Source organism: Salvelinus fontinalis, chromosome 40 (genome assembly GCF_029448725.1).
Source record: "Salvelinus fontinalis isolate EN_2023a chromosome 40, ASM2944872v1, whole genome shotgun sequence".
NCBI lineage: Eukaryota > Metazoa > Chordata > Actinopteri > Salmoniformes > Salmonidae > Salvelinus > Salvelinus fontinalis.
In genome coordinates, this window is record NC_074704.1 from 23,682,002 (window position 1) to 23,704,647 (window position 22,646).

The 22,646-nt window shown below is 42.8% G+C and overlaps 1 protein-coding gene across 2 annotated transcripts in view; it reads left to right on the forward strand.

Moving 5' to 3' along the window:
• Positions 1–558: 558 nt before the first annotated feature.
• Positions 559–22,646, forward strand: part of LOC129839377 (homeobox protein OTX1 B-like) — a 52,664-nt gene continuing 30,576 nt past the window's right edge. The window contains exons 1-2 of one of the 2 annotated variants that reach the window (XM_055906782.1): positions 559–940; positions 1,156–1,201. In XM_055906782.1, coding sequence (XP_055762757.1) covers positions 1,164–1,201 — 38 coding nt within the window. In that variant the 5' untranslated portion in view covers positions 559–940; positions 1,156–1,163. The remainder of the gene's footprint in view (positions 941–1,155; positions 1,202–22,646) is intronic. The other variant, XM_055906783.1, reaches the window with a different exon arrangement.

Below are 22,646 nucleotides of genomic sequence, written 5' to 3' on the forward strand. Positions count from 1 at the left end.
GTCGGAGAGAGAGGCTGCTCCCTCGACCGAACCGCGGGCTCTGCTGATCAAGCCGTCACATGCGCCTCCTGTTTCCCTCAGCCCTGGCAGGGAGCACCACTGCGGAAACTACAGGGACGAACATTGGAACGCTTTTTGTTTTTCACTTTGACCTCTCCTGGTGTGTTGACGTCTGATGAAGCGTGATGACGTCTGTTTTTCTTTTTCTTCACCCCGTCAATTTCTCCCCACATTGCGTCTCTTTGCGTTATTTTGGGGGTTGTGTCCAAAGCTCATTTGGTACATTGTTGACTGAATTTGCTCTACTCCATAGAACACCGTTCATTCTTGTCAGATTTCTATATTGAGGGACTCAGTCTTCCCTCGTGTGACATTACAAATTGTCTTCCCTCTATAAAACGTTTGTTCTGTTCCTCATGAAGTGTGCATCATGAATGCACAACCACCCTCCACCATTTGCCTCCATGTTGTCTACCCCCAGCCCCCCTGTAACCCCTCCAGCCTCATCCCACCCCACCATCACCACCCCCACCACCGTCCCGCCGCCGTATCATCGGCACACACACACGCCGCATCATAATTAGGCCGTGTACCGAGTTCCCCGATAACATGTACAGTTTATTTTCCCGTCTTAATTCCTTATCAGATGCATTGATCGCGCCGCACGTGCATTGATCTGGGGCCACTGTCTGGAGAGCAGCGATAAGCGGCGGCTCGTCTCCTTCTCCCCGTGCCTCACCCTCGGTGTTCACCGCGCCCCCGTGGCCCGGAGGGGGGAGCGGCGGCCCGGGATTAGCACCTTATTAGCTTCACAGGAGGCTTCGCATTTTTAAAGCTGACACCTCGACAGCCGCGCCGGGGCTACGTTACCAATGGGAAACATGCACTCCGGCTCGACTCCATGACAATACGCGCTTCAAAAGGCTCAGAGGGATAAGAGGTTGGCTATTTTTCATAGCCGTTTTTTTTTCTCTCTTTAAAGATGTGCCGTATATTTACATTGAGTGACACTTCTATATACGGACACAAATCTTTAGCACTATTATCATTCTACCTGTTCTTAACTGCAGGCGAAACATGTATTAGCATTTCAAATTCTAAATGCTTTAGATGTTGATCTCAGAGCGATATTTGCACTTATTTTTGTTGTTGCAGGGTTGTCGATGGCACAGTCACACACAGTGACAAGAAGACTGCTCGGGTAAGTGTCATTTCAGGCCTACTGTCCATAAATCGCTTGTTTGCAATAGGCTTTGCTCTTGTTTGCCATTCGTCTTAGACCTGGTGAGAACAGGTGACGTGTATGTATGCGTTGAAAGGAAGTGGTGATAAGTGAGAATTAATGCACAAGCAGACTCCCCACACTATCTGTCATGTGCACACACACACACACACACACCCTCTATCTCTCTCACACACACTCGCACTCATGCACCAACACAAATGCACAATCACTCCTATCTGATCAGCGAAAGATGAACTAGTGTCATTCAGGCCTCCACAAGACAGAGGGGTTTGTTGACGGTTGGGTTTCTCTCTCTTTGTGCGTTGTAACCTGCCCTTCGTTAAGCCCCAGCTAGGCCTTAAAATGCATCCGTCGCTCCCCGAGGGGAGGGTTGCACCACCAGTGCCTCTGGACTAATGGCCATGAGCGGCCAGCCCATTAGGCCCCTGTTATTGGGACTCCCTCATTAGCATCTGGGCCCATTGTGTTGCCAAACAATGGGCAACAAACAAAACATTAACATGGAAATGGACAAAATGTACCTAATTAGTTTTCTGTGCTTGTATTGTTAAGCTCTAAAAAGATAGAGCTAAATTGCTTTGGATTTCAACGAGGTTCCAAAGCCCCCCTCCTCCGCTGTGGTTTCTGGAAAGTCACCGAGAAAGAGAATGGTGTGTGTCAATCCCCACTGGTCAACTACTATTGTAAGGACAATGTAGCAACATGTAAAAAAAGGAAAATTAAGAACATTTAATGTGGCGGAGCGATTCCTGCATAGTCCATTTCCTGGTTGCAAAAATTCAAATAGTTTGCCTAATTTCAGTTGATGTGACTAAACAAGCAAGTATAGTGTAGAGAATCATTGTACCATCTAAACTCATCTAAACTAAATTGTTGATAACCAAAATATTGTATTTTCAGCTGTTTGAAGCTGGTGTACAAAACCAAAGTAAGCAAAAATAAAATTTAAGAACGGGAAGTCTAGAAATGTAGAAAAGATATACAAGCTTCTTAGACTTTATTTTTTTAAATTTATTTTTATTTTTATACTTGCTTTCAATGTGAATGACATATCTATAAACACATTTCTATGTGAATTTGGTTGGATCGCCCAAAAAGTAACATATTGCAGCTTTAAATGACCGGTAAGTGTTCTATGTGAACATATTTCTTATACAGTATTTGCATGGCTATTAATCACATCACATCTAAATGTTAGGTCTTACCGGCAAGATTAATTGAAGGACTGTCTTACGTATATAATATAATGCTCCTGTGTACTATGTTCCTAAAGTTCTGTATTTAGTGTGCATTCATTGGTCTGTGCGATTGTCTTTGTCTTTGTTCATGTGAAGTTCTTGGGATGTTTGACAAAGATAACTTTCTGTCAGCAGTTGCTATTTTATGGAAGACCTTAATAAGAGTACGGTAAGTCAAGAGGGCCTTTCTCAACAGCAGTCCTTGTGCTGAATGAACAACCTTTTGGTTTGTGGAATGAATGACCCCCTTCCTCCCAAACGCACCCTGGGCATGTTTATTGAATTTCTTGTCGGCCATATTTGTTTACCACGTTAAGGCAAAGTGGGAATCCCTCGACTCACACAGAAAGGGATTAACGACACTTCGCCCATGACCAAACCAAACCGGTGGTACAGAAGAACGACCAATCTTCATAACCATGACCAGCCCTGTTTAACATTCAGCTTGGAGACTTGGCCCGTTTCCCCAATCATGTTTTATTTTTACCATCTCGCTCTTGTTTTCCGTATTTGCGATTAGTGTTGTTTTGACTGTCACTATCCGTGATAATATTCCCTCAGTACATCACAAACATGTGGCTGTAATGAGAGAAAGCAGAGAAAATGATTTCTCAAGAGCTACATTTTTTTACGTTGTTTCTGTCCTCCTTCTCATTGAAATAGAGACGCATTGACTGACAGTATCAGCTTGTTAATTAGTTGTTATTGGTTGTCCTGAACGAGCTCTTTGACTGGGGAGCCCTCACCAGTGACCTCGGTAACCCCTGACCATTCTACCTCAGACTCCAACATGGTGGATGCTCATCATTAACTGCTCATCAATCACCGTTTACACACTGCTCTGCCAAGCTGCCTGCCACTACACAGCCGGCATCCACACTCTGCTCTTTTTGTTAGCGCAGTCTGCTCTAAGGGCCAGTTTTGAACCTGTTTATACTCTTGGATTGGACCAGTGTTGGACCACCAACTACTACAATCCTGTGGAACTGGATGACATCTGCAGTTACCATTGATGCCAAAAGTATTTTCCGGATTGCTGACTGTCTGGACAACACCTAAGATAAGTCTAATAAAAGGTAGAACCTTATTTCAGTTTTACCATCCTTTTAAGTGCCTTGGATTGGACGAATTGGGACACAACTTTCCTGTTATTATCACCTACTAGCCACTTGGATTATTCTGTTGATTGTTCTGGAATGTTTGCATCACTTCCTGCGGATCCAGCTGACCCAGCTGATGATGTCTTTAACTCTCCCTCCCATCATCCACGAATCTTGGACCCTTGTGACCAGTCAACCCATTTTCCACCCAATCAACAGATGACTATCAGTATCATATGCATGGTCTTCATGATCCCCTCTGAATGATATTCAATACCTCCAATTGAAGACTGCGCATTTCATTTCAAGAGGCACCCCTGAGTGATATGATTCACGCCTGTTCCTGTGTGGACACGGGACATTCTTAACCCCCTCAGATTTCTGCACTACTCTGTGGTGTTTGCATCATTAGGCCTCCAGAGGGCTTGGGGGAATTTAAACAAATACCATCTATTTGAGTGGCCTCTGACACCCGAGCGCTTGAGCCAGAGGTTTATCTCCTATGCCGATGAGCAACTGACTGCCAGGGAAGGTTGCAGTGTATATTATGGTTTTAGATTAAAGAGCAGCAAAGCCCAGGAACAAGGCCTAATCCCGCTCCTTGGTGCAGCTCGTGGAGCAGTCGTGTTGACCGTGACCTTTTTGGAAAGGGAGGATTTGGTTGAAGATGCCCCCAGGATTGTGTGTGGGGGCACGGAGTCAGGACAGGCCGCCAGTTAATTGATTTTAAATGTAGAATATTTTTTCGCTGTCAAATCCCAGCAGGCTCAAGATCGAAGTCTCTCTCTCGCTCTCTCTCTCTGTATCTCTCTATGTGCTCTAAATAAGGACAAATTGAGAATTAATTTGCCAGCTGTTTTTGTCGCTGTTTTTTGTCACCATGTTGATGGAGTTCTATTTATATGTACTGTAGTTCCCTCTCCCCCGAGATACACAGCCCAATTCTATGCAAAGTCTTAGGGCCTTGAATGTTTCTTTGTGGGGTTTTTGGGCTAAAGGAGGAGGATAAACAGCTTCCCTGTCCCTAGGAGGAATGGGCATCCCGATGCCCCTGGAGGCAAGAGAATGGAGCTTGGGGAGAACCCCCCTCCGCCCTCTATTGGTGATTGTTCCTATGCTAAGGGCCACGGCTGTTGTTATGTTGTAGGTTGCAGTAGGGCCTGATAACTGCCTGTGTCGCACAGCAGCTCGCCTCATTAGTCACGCACCCTAGCCCCAACGTGATTTACTATCTAAACACATTGGTGTGTCTGTGTGAGAGTTATCAATGTTCGTCCTTAAAACGAAACAATTGCAGCTGCTTTAATGTGGTTTGTTGTTTTCAAAAACCATAGTAGAACAATTGGAATTGATTCAGTTCAACTACCGAATTTACATGACAGTGTTCAATTACGTCAAGACACACTGCATCATTTAAATCATTACAGCCAATGCTATGCCAGATCCTAGGAGCCATCCTTAGTATCTCTTCGGGGAGATATAGCAAGGTTAGGGAATTTCCCTACCTGCTGTTGGCACAGGGTTAATAGGTGTTCAACCCTCCCATTATCCAGGAGCGTTTGTGAATTACCAGCCAAGTGATGTTTACCATTGATATCATATATATGCTAATTTCGCCACTTAATTAGTGGGGAGGGGCCGACAGGCGGGGTAGCAGGAGGAGTGAGGGAGGGAGGGAGGGGGCGATCATGTGTAAAATTGATTTGTGAGGGGTGATATTTGATAGACCGCAGGGGAGTGGAGGCTCTTTGGAGAGAGAGCAGGCAGGGGGTACTGCCATGGGGAGTGGGCTTGGAACAGAGACTCGTCTTAGAAGAAAGTCAGACTTTTATTTAGGGTCTTTCCTCTATCCATGACAATTCAGGTGTAGTTATGCTAAAACAAAGTTGTGTATCATAGTTAAGCATATTTCTCTGCCTGCATGAATATAATATAAACAAAGATGAAGGAATTAGGTTTTTGATTCAGGGCTAAATTGAGTGATTTAATATCCTACTTTACATAATTAAGTAGGTTTTTCCACAATTGCCCTTTAAGGTTATTGTGGCTGCTTTTGTTGTCCTCCATATTAAATAGTAATTGGTAATAGTTTCCTAATCGTTGGTTGGGGAATTCCCTTTCTAACTACCGTTAATTACAGTAGTGCCTTAACGATGCTCACCAGAGAGCTCAGAGCAGCCAGCATATTTAATTAACTTGTTAGTCTTTCATCAGGGGTTACAGGAAAATAACACTGGGAAATAATACTATTAGAGGAATTCATAATTGTGATAACAAAACAATGGTTGAATTTGCTAAATGCCAGATTTGGGGGATTGTATTTTTTATTACTGAAACACACACACAGCAATCCTTTCATGGTAGACGGAGATGTTCTAACCTCTATATGCATTAAAATACAACACTTATACTCTTTATTTTACTCAAGCCCTCAACTTAAAAGTTTCCTAGATGACTCTCAGGTTTTACTTTCTATCCTTATTTAGTTAAATTGTGTTTTTTTGCATTAATTCTCACAATTTAAACTGTGAATTTGATGTAAAATAACAACGACATGAGACAAAAATACATACATTGAGCACAAATATGTTTTGCTTTGATAAGTTGAAAATGCACTTATTGTGCCAGCCGGCGTGCTCATTGTCAAGTCCCTGGTTTTAGCCCAAGGTTTAAGTCGCCGTACGTGAGACGCATGGCTAAATGTCTGCTGGCTCTGAAACAAACAGCCCGCACCCGCTTTAAGTATATTATCAGCCAAGTTCCTTTAGGAACGTATTGCTAAAGAAGCTTACCATTTAATTAATGTAAGTTCGGCACAGATTACACCCAGGCCAGTCTTGTAAGCGGAGGCTAGTCTTATTGACCTCCTATGCAAGAGCTTAAAGACACAAGAATGGCATTTTTACTAAACTTTAATGGGATAACTAGTATAATCTATCCGAAGTAAGGGAGGAATAAAGTGTTTTAAACATAATACTCTTCCAAGTTGTGAGTGGGAGAAGGTCTGTGATGTGAAGTGCAGGGCTGACATAGCTTCTTGTTTATTTGGGCATTAACTAGATATTTGACATTTTGGACTGCCTGGGATTTTCAGTTGATTTGTTTTGTATTAACTTATCTGTGTCACCATTTAAAAAAATATACAATACTAACATTTTTGGGGAGCTTTTTTGGAATAATTTTTTAGGATGTTTAATAACTCCTCAACAGGAAATGTGTAGATGAAATTACAGAATATTTATAGATGCTTATTTTGTCTGATGATTTTACCATGTTTTGTTAGGAGATACCAATATCTAAATGTGAATTTCTTAAAATTAGAAGGAAAAAAATCATACATACAGACAACAATAGAGATGAACATATAGACGTGTTAATATAACTGTAGAAGTATGAAGAAGTATGTTTTATATTTCTCCTTGTAACATTTGCATGTTTTATGTTCACTGGAATGACATTTAGTAAGATCAGTAGGGTTTGTTATTTTTGGTATTACTTTAACATTGTTTGGCTGACGCACAAACTACACCATTTCACACGGAATGCAATACGCAAATTATATGATCTAGAACGAAAGCCGTTTTATTTGTTTATTTGCAAATTCTCCACCCATCCCCCCCCCCCCACCTATCCATCCTCCCCACCCCATTTTCCACAGATGTTGTGATTTTTTTTTCTCTCTTCTTTTTTTAGTTTCGGTGTTACCCTTTTCAAACATTCTTTAACAGTGGGATAAAGGGATGGGGGATAGAGAAGATTAGGCAACGGGATCCTCCAGGCATTGTCTGAAAATCTGCAGATAAAAAGCATTGGTTCGGTGGAATGGGAGGGGAGCTGGAGGGGATGGGACTGGGAGGGATTTGTAGCGTACGGGGGCAGGTGGTGGTGGTGGGGGCGGGTATGTTGGAGGTGCTTAGAAGCGATAGAGCCCACTGAGGAAAATGATATTGATATTTTGATATAGCAAGCCAGCCAACCCTTATCATAAGGACCTTGCATTGCCTGTGACGCTTTCTTCAGCTGCTGAATATTGATGTCAGCAATAAGCTGGTGAAATTTGGCATGGCAACAGCACATTGCCAAAAATAGGACAGTGATTGGCACTCATTGTATTATCAGCTTAATGGAAATATTGTGGCAGGATTCTTCTCCTTTTAATCTTGCAGCATCTTCTTCAGAATTGACCATATTGTCATAGGTAGGAATTTCATAGTGGGGTTTTCAATGTCTATCAAATGTGTTTGGCAAAAGATCGCTGTTAACAACAATCCAGAGCATTTTGTTCATGCCTCTCCCCCAAAAAGTTGGAATCAAAAATAAATAGGCTAACATTTCCCCCCCATAGCATTGATGTGCTTGATGACCAATCCATGTGTATTGACGAACCCATTAGCACCCTCATTTTAATCAATTGAAAGGCGATACTGTTTGCCTATTCTCAATAGTCCATTCATTTAATCCACATTAGTTTCCTCAATGTTTTTTGGGGAAAGATTACAAATTCTGCCACATCTAAACTAGAAGAAGCCAATCATTAGGTGAGGGAGGACAGGGTAACTTTGCCTAATTGACCATCATTTAGTTTACAAATTATATCCTGACAGTGTAATTGAATTGGATGTATGTGGTCCATTGACATGTGAACTGATCTAAGACGCTCATATCAGTTAACGGTCAAAGACTGGGAGCCTGCTAATGATGCCACTTCATTGACTTGCTAAACTAGCCATTCCATTCCTTAAGTAGTTATGTCCTTTAGCCTGGAGTCTATTTTGGCTGATAGACATCCAGATGCCAGGAATTGTAATTCAATTGATGAGCAACATTGGAATTAATAGGAAATGCAATTGATTGTTTTCTTGTAAACATATTCACATTTTTGTTTTGCAATTTTACAACCACACAAATGTCATTGAATGAGTAAGGCTATTCTTGATGAGCAGGCCTAATGCTAAGCTATATTCATTACTTCTATTTAACAGTTAACATTCAAGTTTTTTTTATTTGAGGTGTTTGCCTTCCCCCCCATATTTGATAAGTATAGCACCGGGTTCTTGCCTTTCGAGCCAGGGCCCATGGTGATGCAACAACAAGCAGCTAATACCAGTTAAACCAGCACATTACATAAGAGATAAGGTAATAGGAAAGGAAATTACCCTCTTGTATGTTGGGAAGAGCTTTTGCCTTCCCCTAGCTATCTTTAAAAAATGAAAGGAGATGGAGAGGGGAAAAAAACTCCCTGTTGGAATTCTTTCTCCAGATGCTTTGCCGTAGACTAATGGTGTTAGCGCAGCCATTAGCCCGGGCAGATTCATTCATTAAGCTAATGTGAGGCTAACCCTGTCGGCCCTGCTGAAACGCGTGCAATATGACACTGCTCAAATTTGTTCTAACACATGCCCTGGGGAGCCAAACAGCCCGGTGCTAATGGGGGAGGCGGAGCCAATTATGCAAATTAAATTGGTACTGTCAACAGACTGTAGTAGAACTGACTGACTAGCTATTTCTTTCCACTGCTCTGCTTGGTTCTCTCTCTCTCTCTCTCTCTCTCTCTCTCGCTTTCTTGCTCTTTTCCTTAATGTCTTTTCACCTCTGTTTTCGCTCCTCTTTTCATGTCGTCTTCGTCCTCCTCTCGTTCACTTCTCTCTTTCTCCTCCACTCGTTTCCATCGTTCTCTTTTACTCTGTCTGTGCATCTGGAGTGCGATGGGAAGTGCATGGCCTGTGCTAGGAGAGCGATAAGGCCTGTTTGTTTGGGTGTGGGGATGGGTGGTCTGAGTCTTATTTACCTGCAGGTGAAGAGGCTTTTCATTCAGGTCTCTGCAGGCCTATCTTTACATTGCGTTCCCTGCCGTTCTGTCAGCACTCATCTGGAGCACTGCTGAGTCAATAGTCTGCAGTCTCACCACCAAGGGCCCTACACAACATATGGCCACCGTCACCAATACACTCTCCCATGGACCCTCTCACAAGCCACGGCCAGATGAGCATCAGTAGAACCACCTTTCTGAGGAATATGTGTGAGCTAAACTCAAATTGGTTGTAGTAGTAGAATTGCTTTGAATACGTATTTGTTTGCTAGATATTGACAAATGTAGTCTATAGTCATTAGCCAGTAGTGATCAGAGGCTTTTAGACAGTATTGCATTAAGTATACTTAATCACTATTGGTATCAATCTAGCCAACGTTTCCAAACTCCTGCTGCATCTGGTTGGCTGAGGCAGAGGGAGGCCTGATCTGGTGGCTGGCCGGGCCTAGTTATGTCATGCAGGTGCTGCTTCTTCCCCCCCGGAGCCCAACATTCTTCCATAGCCATGTGTGCCGGGGCAAACAACGCATACAAGGAGCGCCGTCCTACCGTTGACTAATCAGTGCCCCGGCAACATGCATTGTTGCTCGATGCAAATCCATTCACATTGGAATAGGGGGCTGGGGGGGGATCCCGAGCTCAGGCAACAGAGTTGGATAGAAAACTGAGACCAGCCAATAAATGAAAGTTTGCCTTAAATCCGTGGGATAATAGAGGCAGGGTTGGGGCCGAGCCTCGAAGCCGAGATAAACAGAGGGATTACTCCTCGGTTTTGCATCACTCGCTCTCCTCTGGGTGGCCCTTAACCGTCAAGAAAGCAGAGGGGGAGAAGAAGAAAAAACGTTTAACGCATGGACATTCACACAGCACATGGGGGAAAGGAGTGAGCCTAATTCCATCAAAGACGGAGAAATTAGCAATTAATTTATTCGAGCCTTCTCCCTTCCCCCCACACTCCCTCTATTTTAGGCCCAATTGTTGGTCAGTTCTGCAACATCTGGTCCTGAGCAGTCCGTGTAGCTGACGACTGATGGCCTCTCCACTAAAGTGCAGACAGAGAATATCGCCCCTTTTTCATTCATTTCTTTCCCCCTCAGAGATTAGTTAGGAACGAGGAAAGTAATCATTAAAAATGTTGCTCTTTTTCCAGGCCATGCATAACCACAGGCGGCGACTTTATTTGCAATTGTAATTTAAAGAATAATTAAAATAAGTTAAATGATTCTGTAAATGTAGAACAACTTGAGTCTTTGTGCTCAAGGGTGCATGAACCTCCCTCCTATGGCTGGTTGCTCTGATAAACTCGCTAATGAAAGGATGTTGCTCGACACTAATGACAATTTTTAAGTGTTTTTTTTGGATTTGCCTCATCCCTCCGTCCTCTGTGCACTTTCTCTCTGATGGCGGTGGTGGCATGTGTTTTGTAATGGCGTTCAGGGGACAGCAGTTCTGATGCTAGGAATCCTATTTATTTGATTTGCTGTAAACATTGCTGAAACATTATTGTAATAATAATTTATTCATTTCATTCAAATGCAGATTGTCAAAGGGAGAGGAGATGGAGATGGCCTGCATAACGATACCAGGGCGTTTAAAAAAAAATCTGTGTTTGAGATATGGGCTTTTGAGCAGCAGCAGCAGATTATAACTCCCTCCAGCTCTTGTGGAAATGAGCTGTTGACATTCTTTGGGGTCATTGTCCAAGATAGCTGGGCCAACCACCAGGATTTAGTAGATAAACCCTTCCACTGAGACCTTTATCCATTTCACATTTCACCACAACTGGAAAAGGTTAACGAAACGATGCTTGGCAATGTAACCCCTCTATAGTCCTATCTCCCTCATAAATATTGACGTAAATGTGCTGTCTGCGTTAAATAAATACGAGTTCTGTCAAGCTATTCGAAGGTAGGTTTGTATATTTGCACGTGTAGGCCTATGTTAACACGGCTTCTCACATTTCTTGCTTTGCCTGCAAACTTGCCTCATATTTTGTCTAATAATGGAATATAATGGATAATGGAATAGACCTTGTCCATCTTGCACCGTTGGCAATTTTGACTGATCTTGGCTTCTCTTTATGATACACATTAGGCTATAGGCCCATATATTGCAAAATGGCGTGAAGAGGAGCCACAAGCATTCACTGAAAGGGACTTCTTTAATCATTTAGAAACAAAACCCAAGGAATTTCTCATTTAGAACGTGGTCAAAGTACAGGAAGGCAATGATGTTATTGTTTTTTTTCCCATGATCCTTTTGGCAACCTCGAGTCTTAGGAAAACAACCCGGACGACATGACAAAAAAATTACTTGAAAGGACACAAAAGCACAATGAGGGACGAAGGCAAGGCGCACCACTGGCGGCTGTCTCGGACCCAACGGAGGAGTAGACCTCGCCATACAGCCCCGGCCACTCCAATTCTGGGCCGATGCTAATGAGGCCGCTCTGATCCCTCCGGCGCTTCCCATGTTTTCAACACCTTCAAGGACCACATGGCGCTAGCAGCATAAAGACAACTAAATGAGAAATCCTAAAAAAAATTGTGGAGCCGGGACTCTCGGCGGCGGCTTGCTTTTCAGGCTCGGACTGCTCATTGAATATTCCCTCCATGAAAAGAAAAGATAAGAAAGAGGTGCAACAGGGGGTAAGGATGAGTAAACTTCTACGAAAAATGGACATATTTGCCAATAATCGATTTATGGGTGCACAAGGCACTGAAGCCACTGACGAAGAATGAAAAAATAATCCTGAGATTTGAAATCGGAAAGAAAGAAAGAAAGAAAAGGGAGAAGATGCTCAAATTTTGGCGGGTGTTTCTCACAAGCACCATAATTAGATCACTAACATCTTGAGTCGGCCTCCGCTATAGTGGGCCAAACAACAGCATGGCAGATGAAAGGTGAATGGGCCCTAGGTTCCCGCTGGCTGTTTTAGACCCCCTTTAATAGCACTGAGCCCTGTGAAGGCTCCTGGGCAGTTACTCATATTAGCGCACAGGCACACTGGTTAATAGGATGATGCCTTTTGGCTTTTGTCATGAGATTATAAAGGGTTCTGTTGTCACCGGTGCCTGTTGAGCACAAGCCCCTAGAATCATCTCCCTGCGCTCATTGTCTGGTTTATGTGGTAAAAGGGGTATTTTGATGAGGCACCTCTCAGGGCTCTATCAGGTGAGCTCTCCTCAGGGGTCTCCCATCTACTACACCCTCAGAAAAATCTCAAGTGCTCTGTTTCCCGCTAAAGACCCTTGAATCTGTCATCATCTTCAACAATTTCAAAAGCTACAGAAGGTAGGTAGAGGCAGGAGGAAAAAGGGAGATGAATAAAGCAATCTCTCTTGGTCATAGAAAATAAAATATGTTTCAATTAATTAATTCATTTACCCTCTTTTCCTACGTAGTGGAGTAGGGCTATACAAACTGAAGGAGAGAGGTATAGAATGTTGAACTAAATTGAATCTGGTCTAACAGCTTTATATTGCAGAACATCTGCCTCTAGGTCATTTCAAACAGTGAAAGGTTTTAGTAAAGAGGAAAATCCCCTCCCTTGTGTGTGGTGTGTTTTAGTATGCCTAAATGTATGTATCTGTGTTCTTCTACAAGCCTCAATTCACCCACCCAACAAAACAATTCATGGTGTGAGATTTATTGGGGGTGGGGGGGGGGGGGGGTCACTTACAGTGCCTTCAGAAAGTATTCATACCCTTTGACTTAATCCACATTTTGTTGTGTTACAGCCTGGGCTCAAAATGGATTAAATAGATTTGTTTCTGTCACCCATCTACACACAATATCCCATAACAACAAAGTGAAAATGGGTTTTTCGATTTTTTTTGCAAATGCATTGAAAAAAAAATACATCAATATTTAATTGACATAAGTATTCACACCCCTGAGTCAATACATGTTAGAATCACCTTTGGCAGTGATTACAGCTGTGAGTCTTTATGGGTAAGTCCCTAAGAGCTTTGCACACTTGCATTGTACAATGTTATTATCATTATTTATTTTTTTCGGGGGTAGATCAGCTTTAATATTGCAGATAGATTGTAGCTTCCATCAATGTAATTGTCTGCATTACTTCCAATCCCACATATATATTTTTGTAAATATATATATTTATACAGTACCAGTCAAAAGTTTGGACACACCTACTCATTCAAGGGTTTTTCTTTATTTGTACCATTTTCTACATTGTAGAATAATAATGAAGACATCAGAACTATGAAATAACACATATAACACATTGAAGGAGTTACCACATATGCTGAGCACTTGTTGGCTACTTTTCATCCCAAAACATCTAAATTGGGTTGAGGTCGGGTGATTGTGGAGGCCAGGTCATCTGATGCAGCACTCCATCACTCTCCTTTTTGGTCAAATAGCCCTTACACAGCCTGGAGGTGTGTTTTCAGTCATTGTCCTGTTGAAAAACAAATGGTAGTCCCACTAAGCACAAACCAGATGGGATGGCATATCGCTGCAGAATGCTGTGGTAGCTATGCTGGTTAAGTGTGCCTTGAATTCTAAATAAATCACCAACAGTGTTACAAGCAAAGTACCCCCACACCATCACACCACCTCCTCCATGCTTCACGGTGGGAACCACACATGCGAGATCATCCGTTCACCAACTCTGCGTCTCAAAGACACGGCGGTTGGAACAAAACATCTTTAATTAGGACACCAAAAATCTCAAATTTGGACTCATCAGACCAAAGGACAGATTTCACCCAGTCTAATGTCCATTGCTTATGTTTCTTGGCCCAAGCAAGTCTCGTGTTTTTATTGGTGTTCTTAAGTAGTGGTTTCTTTGCAGCAATTTGACCATGAAGGCCTGATTCACGTAATCTCCTCTGAACAGTTGATGTTTTGAGTTGCATTCCAGGTGACTACCTCAAAGCTGGTTGAGAGAATGCCAAGAGCGGGCAAAGCTGTCATCAAGGCAGAGGGTGGCTACTTTGAAGAATCTCAAATGTAAAATATATTTTGATTTGTTTAACACTTTTTTGGTTACTACATGATTCCATATGTGTTATGTAATAGTTTTGATGTCTTCACTATTATTCTACAATGTAGAAAATATTAAAAATAAAGAAAAACCCTTGAATGAGTACGTGTGTCCAAACTTTTGACTGGTACTATATATACACATACACTACCGTTCAAAAGTTTGGGGTCACTTAGAAATGTCCTTGTTTTTGAAAGAATAGCAATTTTTTTTGTCCATTTAAAAGGACCTCAAATTGATCAGAAATACAGTGTAGACATTGTTAATGTTGTGAATGACTATTGTAGCTGGAAACGGAAGATTTTTAAAATGGAATATCTACATGGGTGTACATAGGCCCATTATCAGCATCCATCACTCCTGTGTTCCAATGGCACATTGTGTTAGCTAATCCAAGTTTATCATTTTAAAAGGCTAATTGATCATTAGAAAAGCATTTTGCAAATATGTCAGCACAGCTGAAAACTGTTGTAATGATTAAAGAAGCAATACAACTGGCCTTCTTTAGACTAGTTGAGTATCTAGCGCATCAGCATTTGTGGGTTTGATTTACAAGCTCAAAATGGCTAGAAACAATTAACTTTCTTCTGAATCTCATCAGTCTATTCTTGTTCTGAGAAATGAAGGCTATTCCATGCGAGAAATTTCCAAGAAACTGAAGATCTCGTACAGCGCTGTGTACTACTCCCTTCACAGAACAGCGCAAACTAGCACTAACCAGAATAGAAAGAGGAGTGGGAGGCCCCGGTGCACAACTGAGCAAGTACATTAAATAGCTTCATTAAATAGTACCTGAAAACACCAGTCTCAACGTCAACAGTGAAGAGGTGACTCTGGGATGCTGAATTCAAAACAACAGAAATCTCATAATTAAAATTCCTTAGACATACAAGTATTTTACACCATTTTAAATATAAACGTGTTGTTAATCCCACCACAGTGTCCGATTTCAAAAAGGCTTTACGACGAAAGCACAACATATCATTGTTAGGTCAGCACCTATTCACAGAAAAACACAGCCATTTTTCCAGCCAAAGAGAGGAGTCACAAAAAGCAGAAATAGAGATAAAATTAATCACTAACCTTTGATGATCTTCATCAGATGACACTCATAGGACTTCATGTTACACAATACATGTATGTTTTGTTCGATAAAGTTCATATTTATATCCAAAAACCTCAGTTTACATTGGCGCGTTATGTTCAGTAATGTTTTGCCTCCAAAACATCCGTTAAATTTGCAGAGCCACATCAATTTACAGAAATACTCATAATAAACATTGATAAAAGATACAAGTATTGTACATGGAACTTTAGATAAACCTCTCCTTAATGCAACCACTGTGTCAGATTTCAAAAAAACTTTACGGAAAAAGCACACCATGCTATAATCTGAGTACAGCGCTCAGAGCCCAAACAAGCCATGAAGATATCCTCCATGTTGAGGAGTCAGATGTCAGAATAGCATTATAAATATTCACTTATCTTTGATGATCTTTATCAGAATGCACTCCCAGGAATCCCAGTTCCACAATACATTTTTGATTTGTTCCATAAAGTCCATCATTTATGTGCAAAAACCTCCTTTTTGCTCGGGCAAGTCCATGCGAAAGTTCAGACGAAAAGTCATATTACAGTTCGTAGAAACATGTCAAACGAAGTATAGAATCAATCTTTTTATGTGTTATTCCTTACATTGGTATCCCAGGTAATCTTAGGTTTCATTACATACAGTCGGGAGGAACTACTGAATATAAGAGCAACGTCAACTCACCATCGTTCCAACCAGGAATATGACTTTCCCGAAACGGATCCAGTGTTTTGCCTTCCACCCAATACAACGGATCTGATCCCAGCCGGCGACCCTATGCGACGCCGTAAAAGGGGCAAACGTAGCGGTCTCCTGGTCAGGCTTCGGAGACGGGCACATCGCGCTCCACTCCCTAGCATACTACTCGCCAAGGTCCAGTCTCTTGACAATAAGGTTGATGAAATCCGAGCACGGGTAACATTCCAGAGGGACATCAGAGATTGTAACGTTCTCTGCTTCACGGAAACATGGCTAACTCAAGAGACGCTAACAGAGTCGGTGCAGCCAGCTGGTTTCTTCACGCATCGCGCCGACAGAAACATACATCTTTCTGGTAAGAAGAGGGGCGGGGGGGTATGCCTTATGATTAACGAGACGTGGTGTGATCATAACAACATACAGGAACTCAAGTCATTCTGTTCACCTGATCTAGAACTCCTCACAATCAAATGTCGACCGCATTATCTACCAAGGAAATTCTCTTCGATTATAATCACAGCCGTATATATCCCCCCCCCCCAAGCAGACACAACGATGGCCCTGAACCAACTTTATCTGACTCTTTGTAAACTGGAAACCACACACCCTGTGGCTGCATTCATTGTAGCTGGGGATTTTAACAAGGCCAATCTGAAAACAAAACTCCCTAAATTCTATCAGCATATCGATTGTGCTACCAGGGCTGGTAAAACCTTGGATCATTGTTACGACGACGCATATAAGGCCCTCCCCCGCCCTCCTTTCGGAAAAGCTGACCACGACTCCAATTTGTTGCTTCCAGCCTACAAACAGAAACTACAACAACAAGATCCCTCGCTCAGGTCTGTTCAATGCTTGTCCGACCAATCTGATTCCACGCTTCAAGACTGCTTCGATCACGCGGATTGGAATATGTTCCGCATTGCGTCCAACAACAACATTGACGAATATGCTGATTCGGGGAGCGAGTTCATTAGAAAGTGCATTGACGATGTCGTACCCACAGCAACGATTAAAACATTCCCAAACCAGAAACCGTGGATTGACGGCAGCATTCGCGTGAAACTGAAAGCGCGAACCACTGCTTTTAACCAGAGCAAGGTGACCGGAAACATGACCGAATACAAACAGTGTAGCTATTCTCTCCGCAAGGCAATCAAACTAGCTAAGTCCCAGTACAGAGACAAAATTGAGTCGCAATTCAACAGCTCAGACACAAGAGGTATGTGGCAGGGTCTACAGTCAATCACGGATTACAAAAAGAAAACCAGCCCCGTCGCGGACCAGGATGTCTTGCTCCCAGACAGGCTTAATAACTTTTTTGCTCGCTTTGAGGACAATACAGTGCCACTGACACGGCCCGCTACCAAAACCTGCGGGCTCTCCTTCACTGCAGCCGAGGTGAGTAAAACATTTAAACATGTTAACCCACATGTTGTTGGGTGTTCCCACATGCTTCAAGAGGGCAACCATTGTTCCTGTTCCCAAGAAAGCTAAGGTAACTGAGTTAAACGACTACCGCCCCGTAGCACTCACTTCCGTCATCATGAAGTGCTTTGAGAGACTAGTCAAGGACCATATCACCTCCACCCTACCGGACACCCTAGACCCACTCCAATTTGCTTACCGACCCAATAGGTCCACAGACAACGCCATCGCAACCACACTGCACACTGCCCTAACCCATCTGGACAAGAGGAATATCTATGTGAGAATGCTGTTCATCGACTACAGCTCAGCCTTTAACACCATAGTACCCTCCAAACTCGTCATCAAGCTCGAGACCCTGGGTCTCGACCTCTTAGAAGCGTTGACACGATATGGGTGTTGCTTGATAGGGGCAGCATTTCCAACATTAATGTCATGTTCCAACACATTTGTGCTAGTAGGAACGTCATTAAAGAAACATGGAAAACTGTGTAGTAGCCTCACAATATTGTCAACCTGTCCGTCCGTTAAATAAACCAGACCTGACTGGAGAGACAGCAGCATTTCTGAGTTGGGCAATCTAACGCACTGCTGCTGAGTATTGCGCAACTCTAATCCATCTCCATCAACATCATTAATATGACAGCCCACTATCATAGCAGTAGTACCTTCTGCTGTTTTTGAACTATCTACCTGGGTGATGGGTCGGGTGTGGTATGCTTTCAACATGTTAATGTGGCACACACGAGATTGGCGTTTTCTATCAGGAGTTTGAAGCACATAATCAGTTTCACTTAATTTCTTTTCAATTAAATAAGGACCAGAGAAACGAGCTGACAGTGAAGGCCCTGGAACAGGCAATAACACCAAAACTTGGTCACCCGGCTGTTGTGGACGAGAAACAGCCTGTTTATCATAGTATCTTTTCATACTCCTCTGTGAGGAAGACAGAGCTTCCTTTGCGAGAGCACAGGCTTGGTATAGGCGCTCACGAAAGCGACTAACGTAGTCCAACACATTCTCATCTCCCGCACACAACTCTTGGGACAAAAACTGTTCTTTAAGGACTTTCATTGGTCCTCTCACTGTGTGACCAAACACTAGTTCAGCCGAGCTGAACCCCAGGGTCTCCTGTACAGTTTCACGAGCAGCAAACAAAACTAGAGGAACTCCCTCACCCCAATCTTTCTCAGATTCCAAACAATATTTACGTAGCATAGACTTCCGTGTCTGATGCCAACGTTCAAGCGCACCCTGAGACTCTGGGTGATATGCGCTTGCCACACGGTGCGTAATTGACAAGGATTTTAACACCTGCTTGAAGAGCTTTGATATGAAATTGGTACCCTGATCAGTGTGTACCACCTTAGGTAACCCAAATGTCGTGAAGAACTTAATTAAGGCTTTACTCACTACCGGAGCTGTAATCCTTCGCAGAGGAATGGCCTCGGGGTATCTTGTTGTCATACACATAACCGTTAACAGAAACTGGTTACCCCATTTTGTCTTTGGTAACGGTCCAACACAATCAACCACCACATGTTCGAATGGTTCACCTATGACAGGTATTGGACAAAGAGGAGCGGGAGGAATAACCTGATTTGGTTTTCCTGTTATCTGACATGTGTGGCATGTCCGACAGAACTGAGCCACATCTTGTTTTAAACCTGGCCAAAAGAAATGTTGAAGGACCCGATCATAAGTCTTGGTGATTCCTAAATGACCGGACCACTGGTGATCATGAGCAAGGGATAACACGTTTTGTCTAAAGGCTGTAGGAATCACTATTTGGTAAACAGCATTCCAATCTCCGTCCACGTCAACATGGGATGTCCATTTACGCATGAGGAGATTACCATCAATGAAGTAAGCCACGTTCTTCTTCTTTACCTCTTCCAATGAGACAACCCTAGAAAAACATTTAGCAAGCCTGTTGTCAACCTTTTGGTTAGCAATCAGCTGCTCACGAGTGACTGGTAACTGTATTGCATCAGCAATAAGTTCAATATACTTTGATTCTGCCCTAGGCTGTTTGTCAGAGGGGATCAGCTTCCCAGAGGTAGCACACAACCCATCCTCTTGATCAGAACAGTGTTCGACAAATCTATTACGTCACCCACTTGTCGTGCCTGAACACGAGTGACAGCACAAGCGGGGAACACATGTGGATAACTCTGTGCCAGCTCATTGGAGAGAGAGTGGTCACTTTTATCCAATACTTCCAATACGGGTACCACCTTTCCTCCGGCAATATCGTTACCCATTATAAAGGTCACACCTTTTACTGGCAACATAGGACGTACCCCCACTCTGAATATTCCACTGATTAACTCAGAGTGTACACTCACAAAGTGCAATGGCACTGGGACAAAAACCATTTAAATACCCTGAACTAACACACTGGAACCACAGTAGGTATTGTCTGAGAAGGGCAACACATCAGACAATATAAATGACTGCGTTTATGTTATAAATGACCAGTATCTCTAAGGATTTTATCCGGACGCTGAGACGCTTTGTCATTCGTTAGGGAAACAAACCCCTCAAATGAACGGTTCATAGCTGCGGTCTGGGACTGGGACTTTCAAACTACATTTACTCTGAGGCACCTGTTTCGTTTCAGACCTCCCAACCGTACGAATTAGACCAACACCTGTTGGCGGCTTGGCTGGAAGAGGCATCCCTTGTTTGCGTTTTAGCAGGAAGCAATCATTAATCATATGTCCCATCTTATGACAATAGAAACAGGGACGCTCATTTTTCGGGAGTGCTTGATGTACTATGGCTAAAAGTAGGCAATTCAGTGGCTCTACTCTCAGTAGGAGCCGAAAACACGCTCTTGTGAGTCAACACAAACTCGTCTGCCAACACAGACCCTTCTGACAGGGAGGATACTTTCTGTTCGTTTAGGTAAACTACAATGCGTTCGGGTAAACAATTTTTAAACTCTTCCAACAAGATGAACTCCGGGAGAGAGTTGAAATCAGTTACCTTGCTAGCAGCATGCCATTTAGCAAACAGATTTCCCTTGTCTCTAGCAAATTCCACATAAGTCTTACTAGAAGACTTTCTATGAGACCTAAATCTCTGTCAGTATGCCTCAGGAACAAGCTCATAGGCGCGAAAAACAGTAGCTTTGACCAATTCATAATTCAAACTGTCTTCCAGAGGTAGCGCTGACAAAACCTCTTGGGCTTTACCAGTTAATTTACACTTAAGTAATAGGCACCATACCTCTTCAGGCTACTGCAATACGTTCAAAAACACAAAAATAGGAGTCAACCTCTGACTCTCTGAACAAAGGTACCAAGGCAATCTGCCTACTAATGTCAAAAGTGTTGGAAGACACAGCTGGTGAAGACGGCTCACTACCAGGCACAGCAGGAATGGAGGCTAGCCTCGCTGTCTCTGCCTCCAGTTCCATCTGGTGCATTTTGAACTCCAACTGCCGCTGTTCTCTTCTGCCTCAATTTTACACATCTCCAACTGCCGCTGTTCTCTTTCTGCCTCAATTTTACACATTTCCAACTGGAGATTTTCTCGCCTGATTTGGGATCTCTTCCGCTTCCAGTTGGAGCTGTGTCGAACGACCATCCCTCATGGAATCACCGTTTGACAGTGGGGAGAATGGCTCAAAATGGGGCAATGTGGCTGGAGCTTTAGCCTCGCTCTCGTTCTTAGACACTAACGGGCTTACAGGAGCAGCAACATCCCCTACATGGGTACTAGGTTCAGGCAGCGGTAACACAAGCACTTGCTCTTCCAACAAAACATTTAACACCAGTTGTTTAACCTGTGCTTTAACTAAACTCTGTGGAATAGATGCAGAATAATGGTCAGCCAAGGTCAGTAAATCAACTCTAAGACATTTGTCAAATTCTCCCACATAGGGTTATCCAAAAAGGATTTCAAATCAAAAGTAGCCATTTTGAACTACCACTAAAACACAAGAGCCAACAAATAGTAAACTCTAATGCTACATCAGCTATTCCCAGCTGTGACGCTCAACACTGAACTAGACCACCACAATTATTTGCACGAGCGGCATGGGTGTCAGTAAAGACTAGATCCCGGACGAGCCACCATTTATGTTAATCTTCAATAATGTTCCAACCGGAGAATTCCTTTGTCTTCAGAAATGCAATGGAACGCAAGCTAACTCTCTCACGTGAACGTGCATGGTCAGCTCATGGCACTCTGCCAGACCCATGACTCAAAGAGCCCTCATTCCCCCCTCTTTCACAGTAGAAGCATCAAACAAGGTTCTAAAGACTGTTGACATCTGGTGGAAGCCGTAGGAAGTGCAATATGACCAATATCCCACTGTATATTCGATAGGCTATGAGTTGAAAAACTACAAACCTCAGACTTCCCACTTCCTGGTTGGATTTTTTCTTAGGTTTTTGCCTGCCATATGAGTTCTGTTATACTCACAGACATCATTGAAACAGTTTTAGAAACTTCAGAGTGTTTTCTATCCGAATCTACTAATAATATGCATATATTAGCAACTGGGCCTGAGTAGCAGGCAGTTTACTCTGGGCACCTTATTCATCCAAGCTACTCAATACTGCCCCCAGCCATAAGAAGTTAACAAACTATAATTTGGCAAGTCAGTTAGGACATCTACTTTGTGCATGACACAAGTCATTTTTCCAACAATTGTTTACAGACAGAGTATTTCACTTATAATTCACTGTATCACAATTCCAGTGGGTCAGAAGTTTACATAAACTAAGTTGACTGTGCCTTTATACAGCTTGGAAAATTCCAGAAAATTATGTCATGGCTTTAGAAGCTTCTGATAGGCTAATTGACATAATTTGAGTCAATTGGAGGTGTACCTGTGGATGTATTTCAAGGCCTATTTTCAAACAGTGCTTCTTTGATTGACATCATGGGAAAATCAAAAGAAATCAGCCAAGACCTCAGGAAAAAAATTGTAAACCTCCACAAGTCTGGTTCATCCTTGGGAGCAATTTCCAAACGCCTTAAGGTACCACGTTCATTTGTACAAACAAT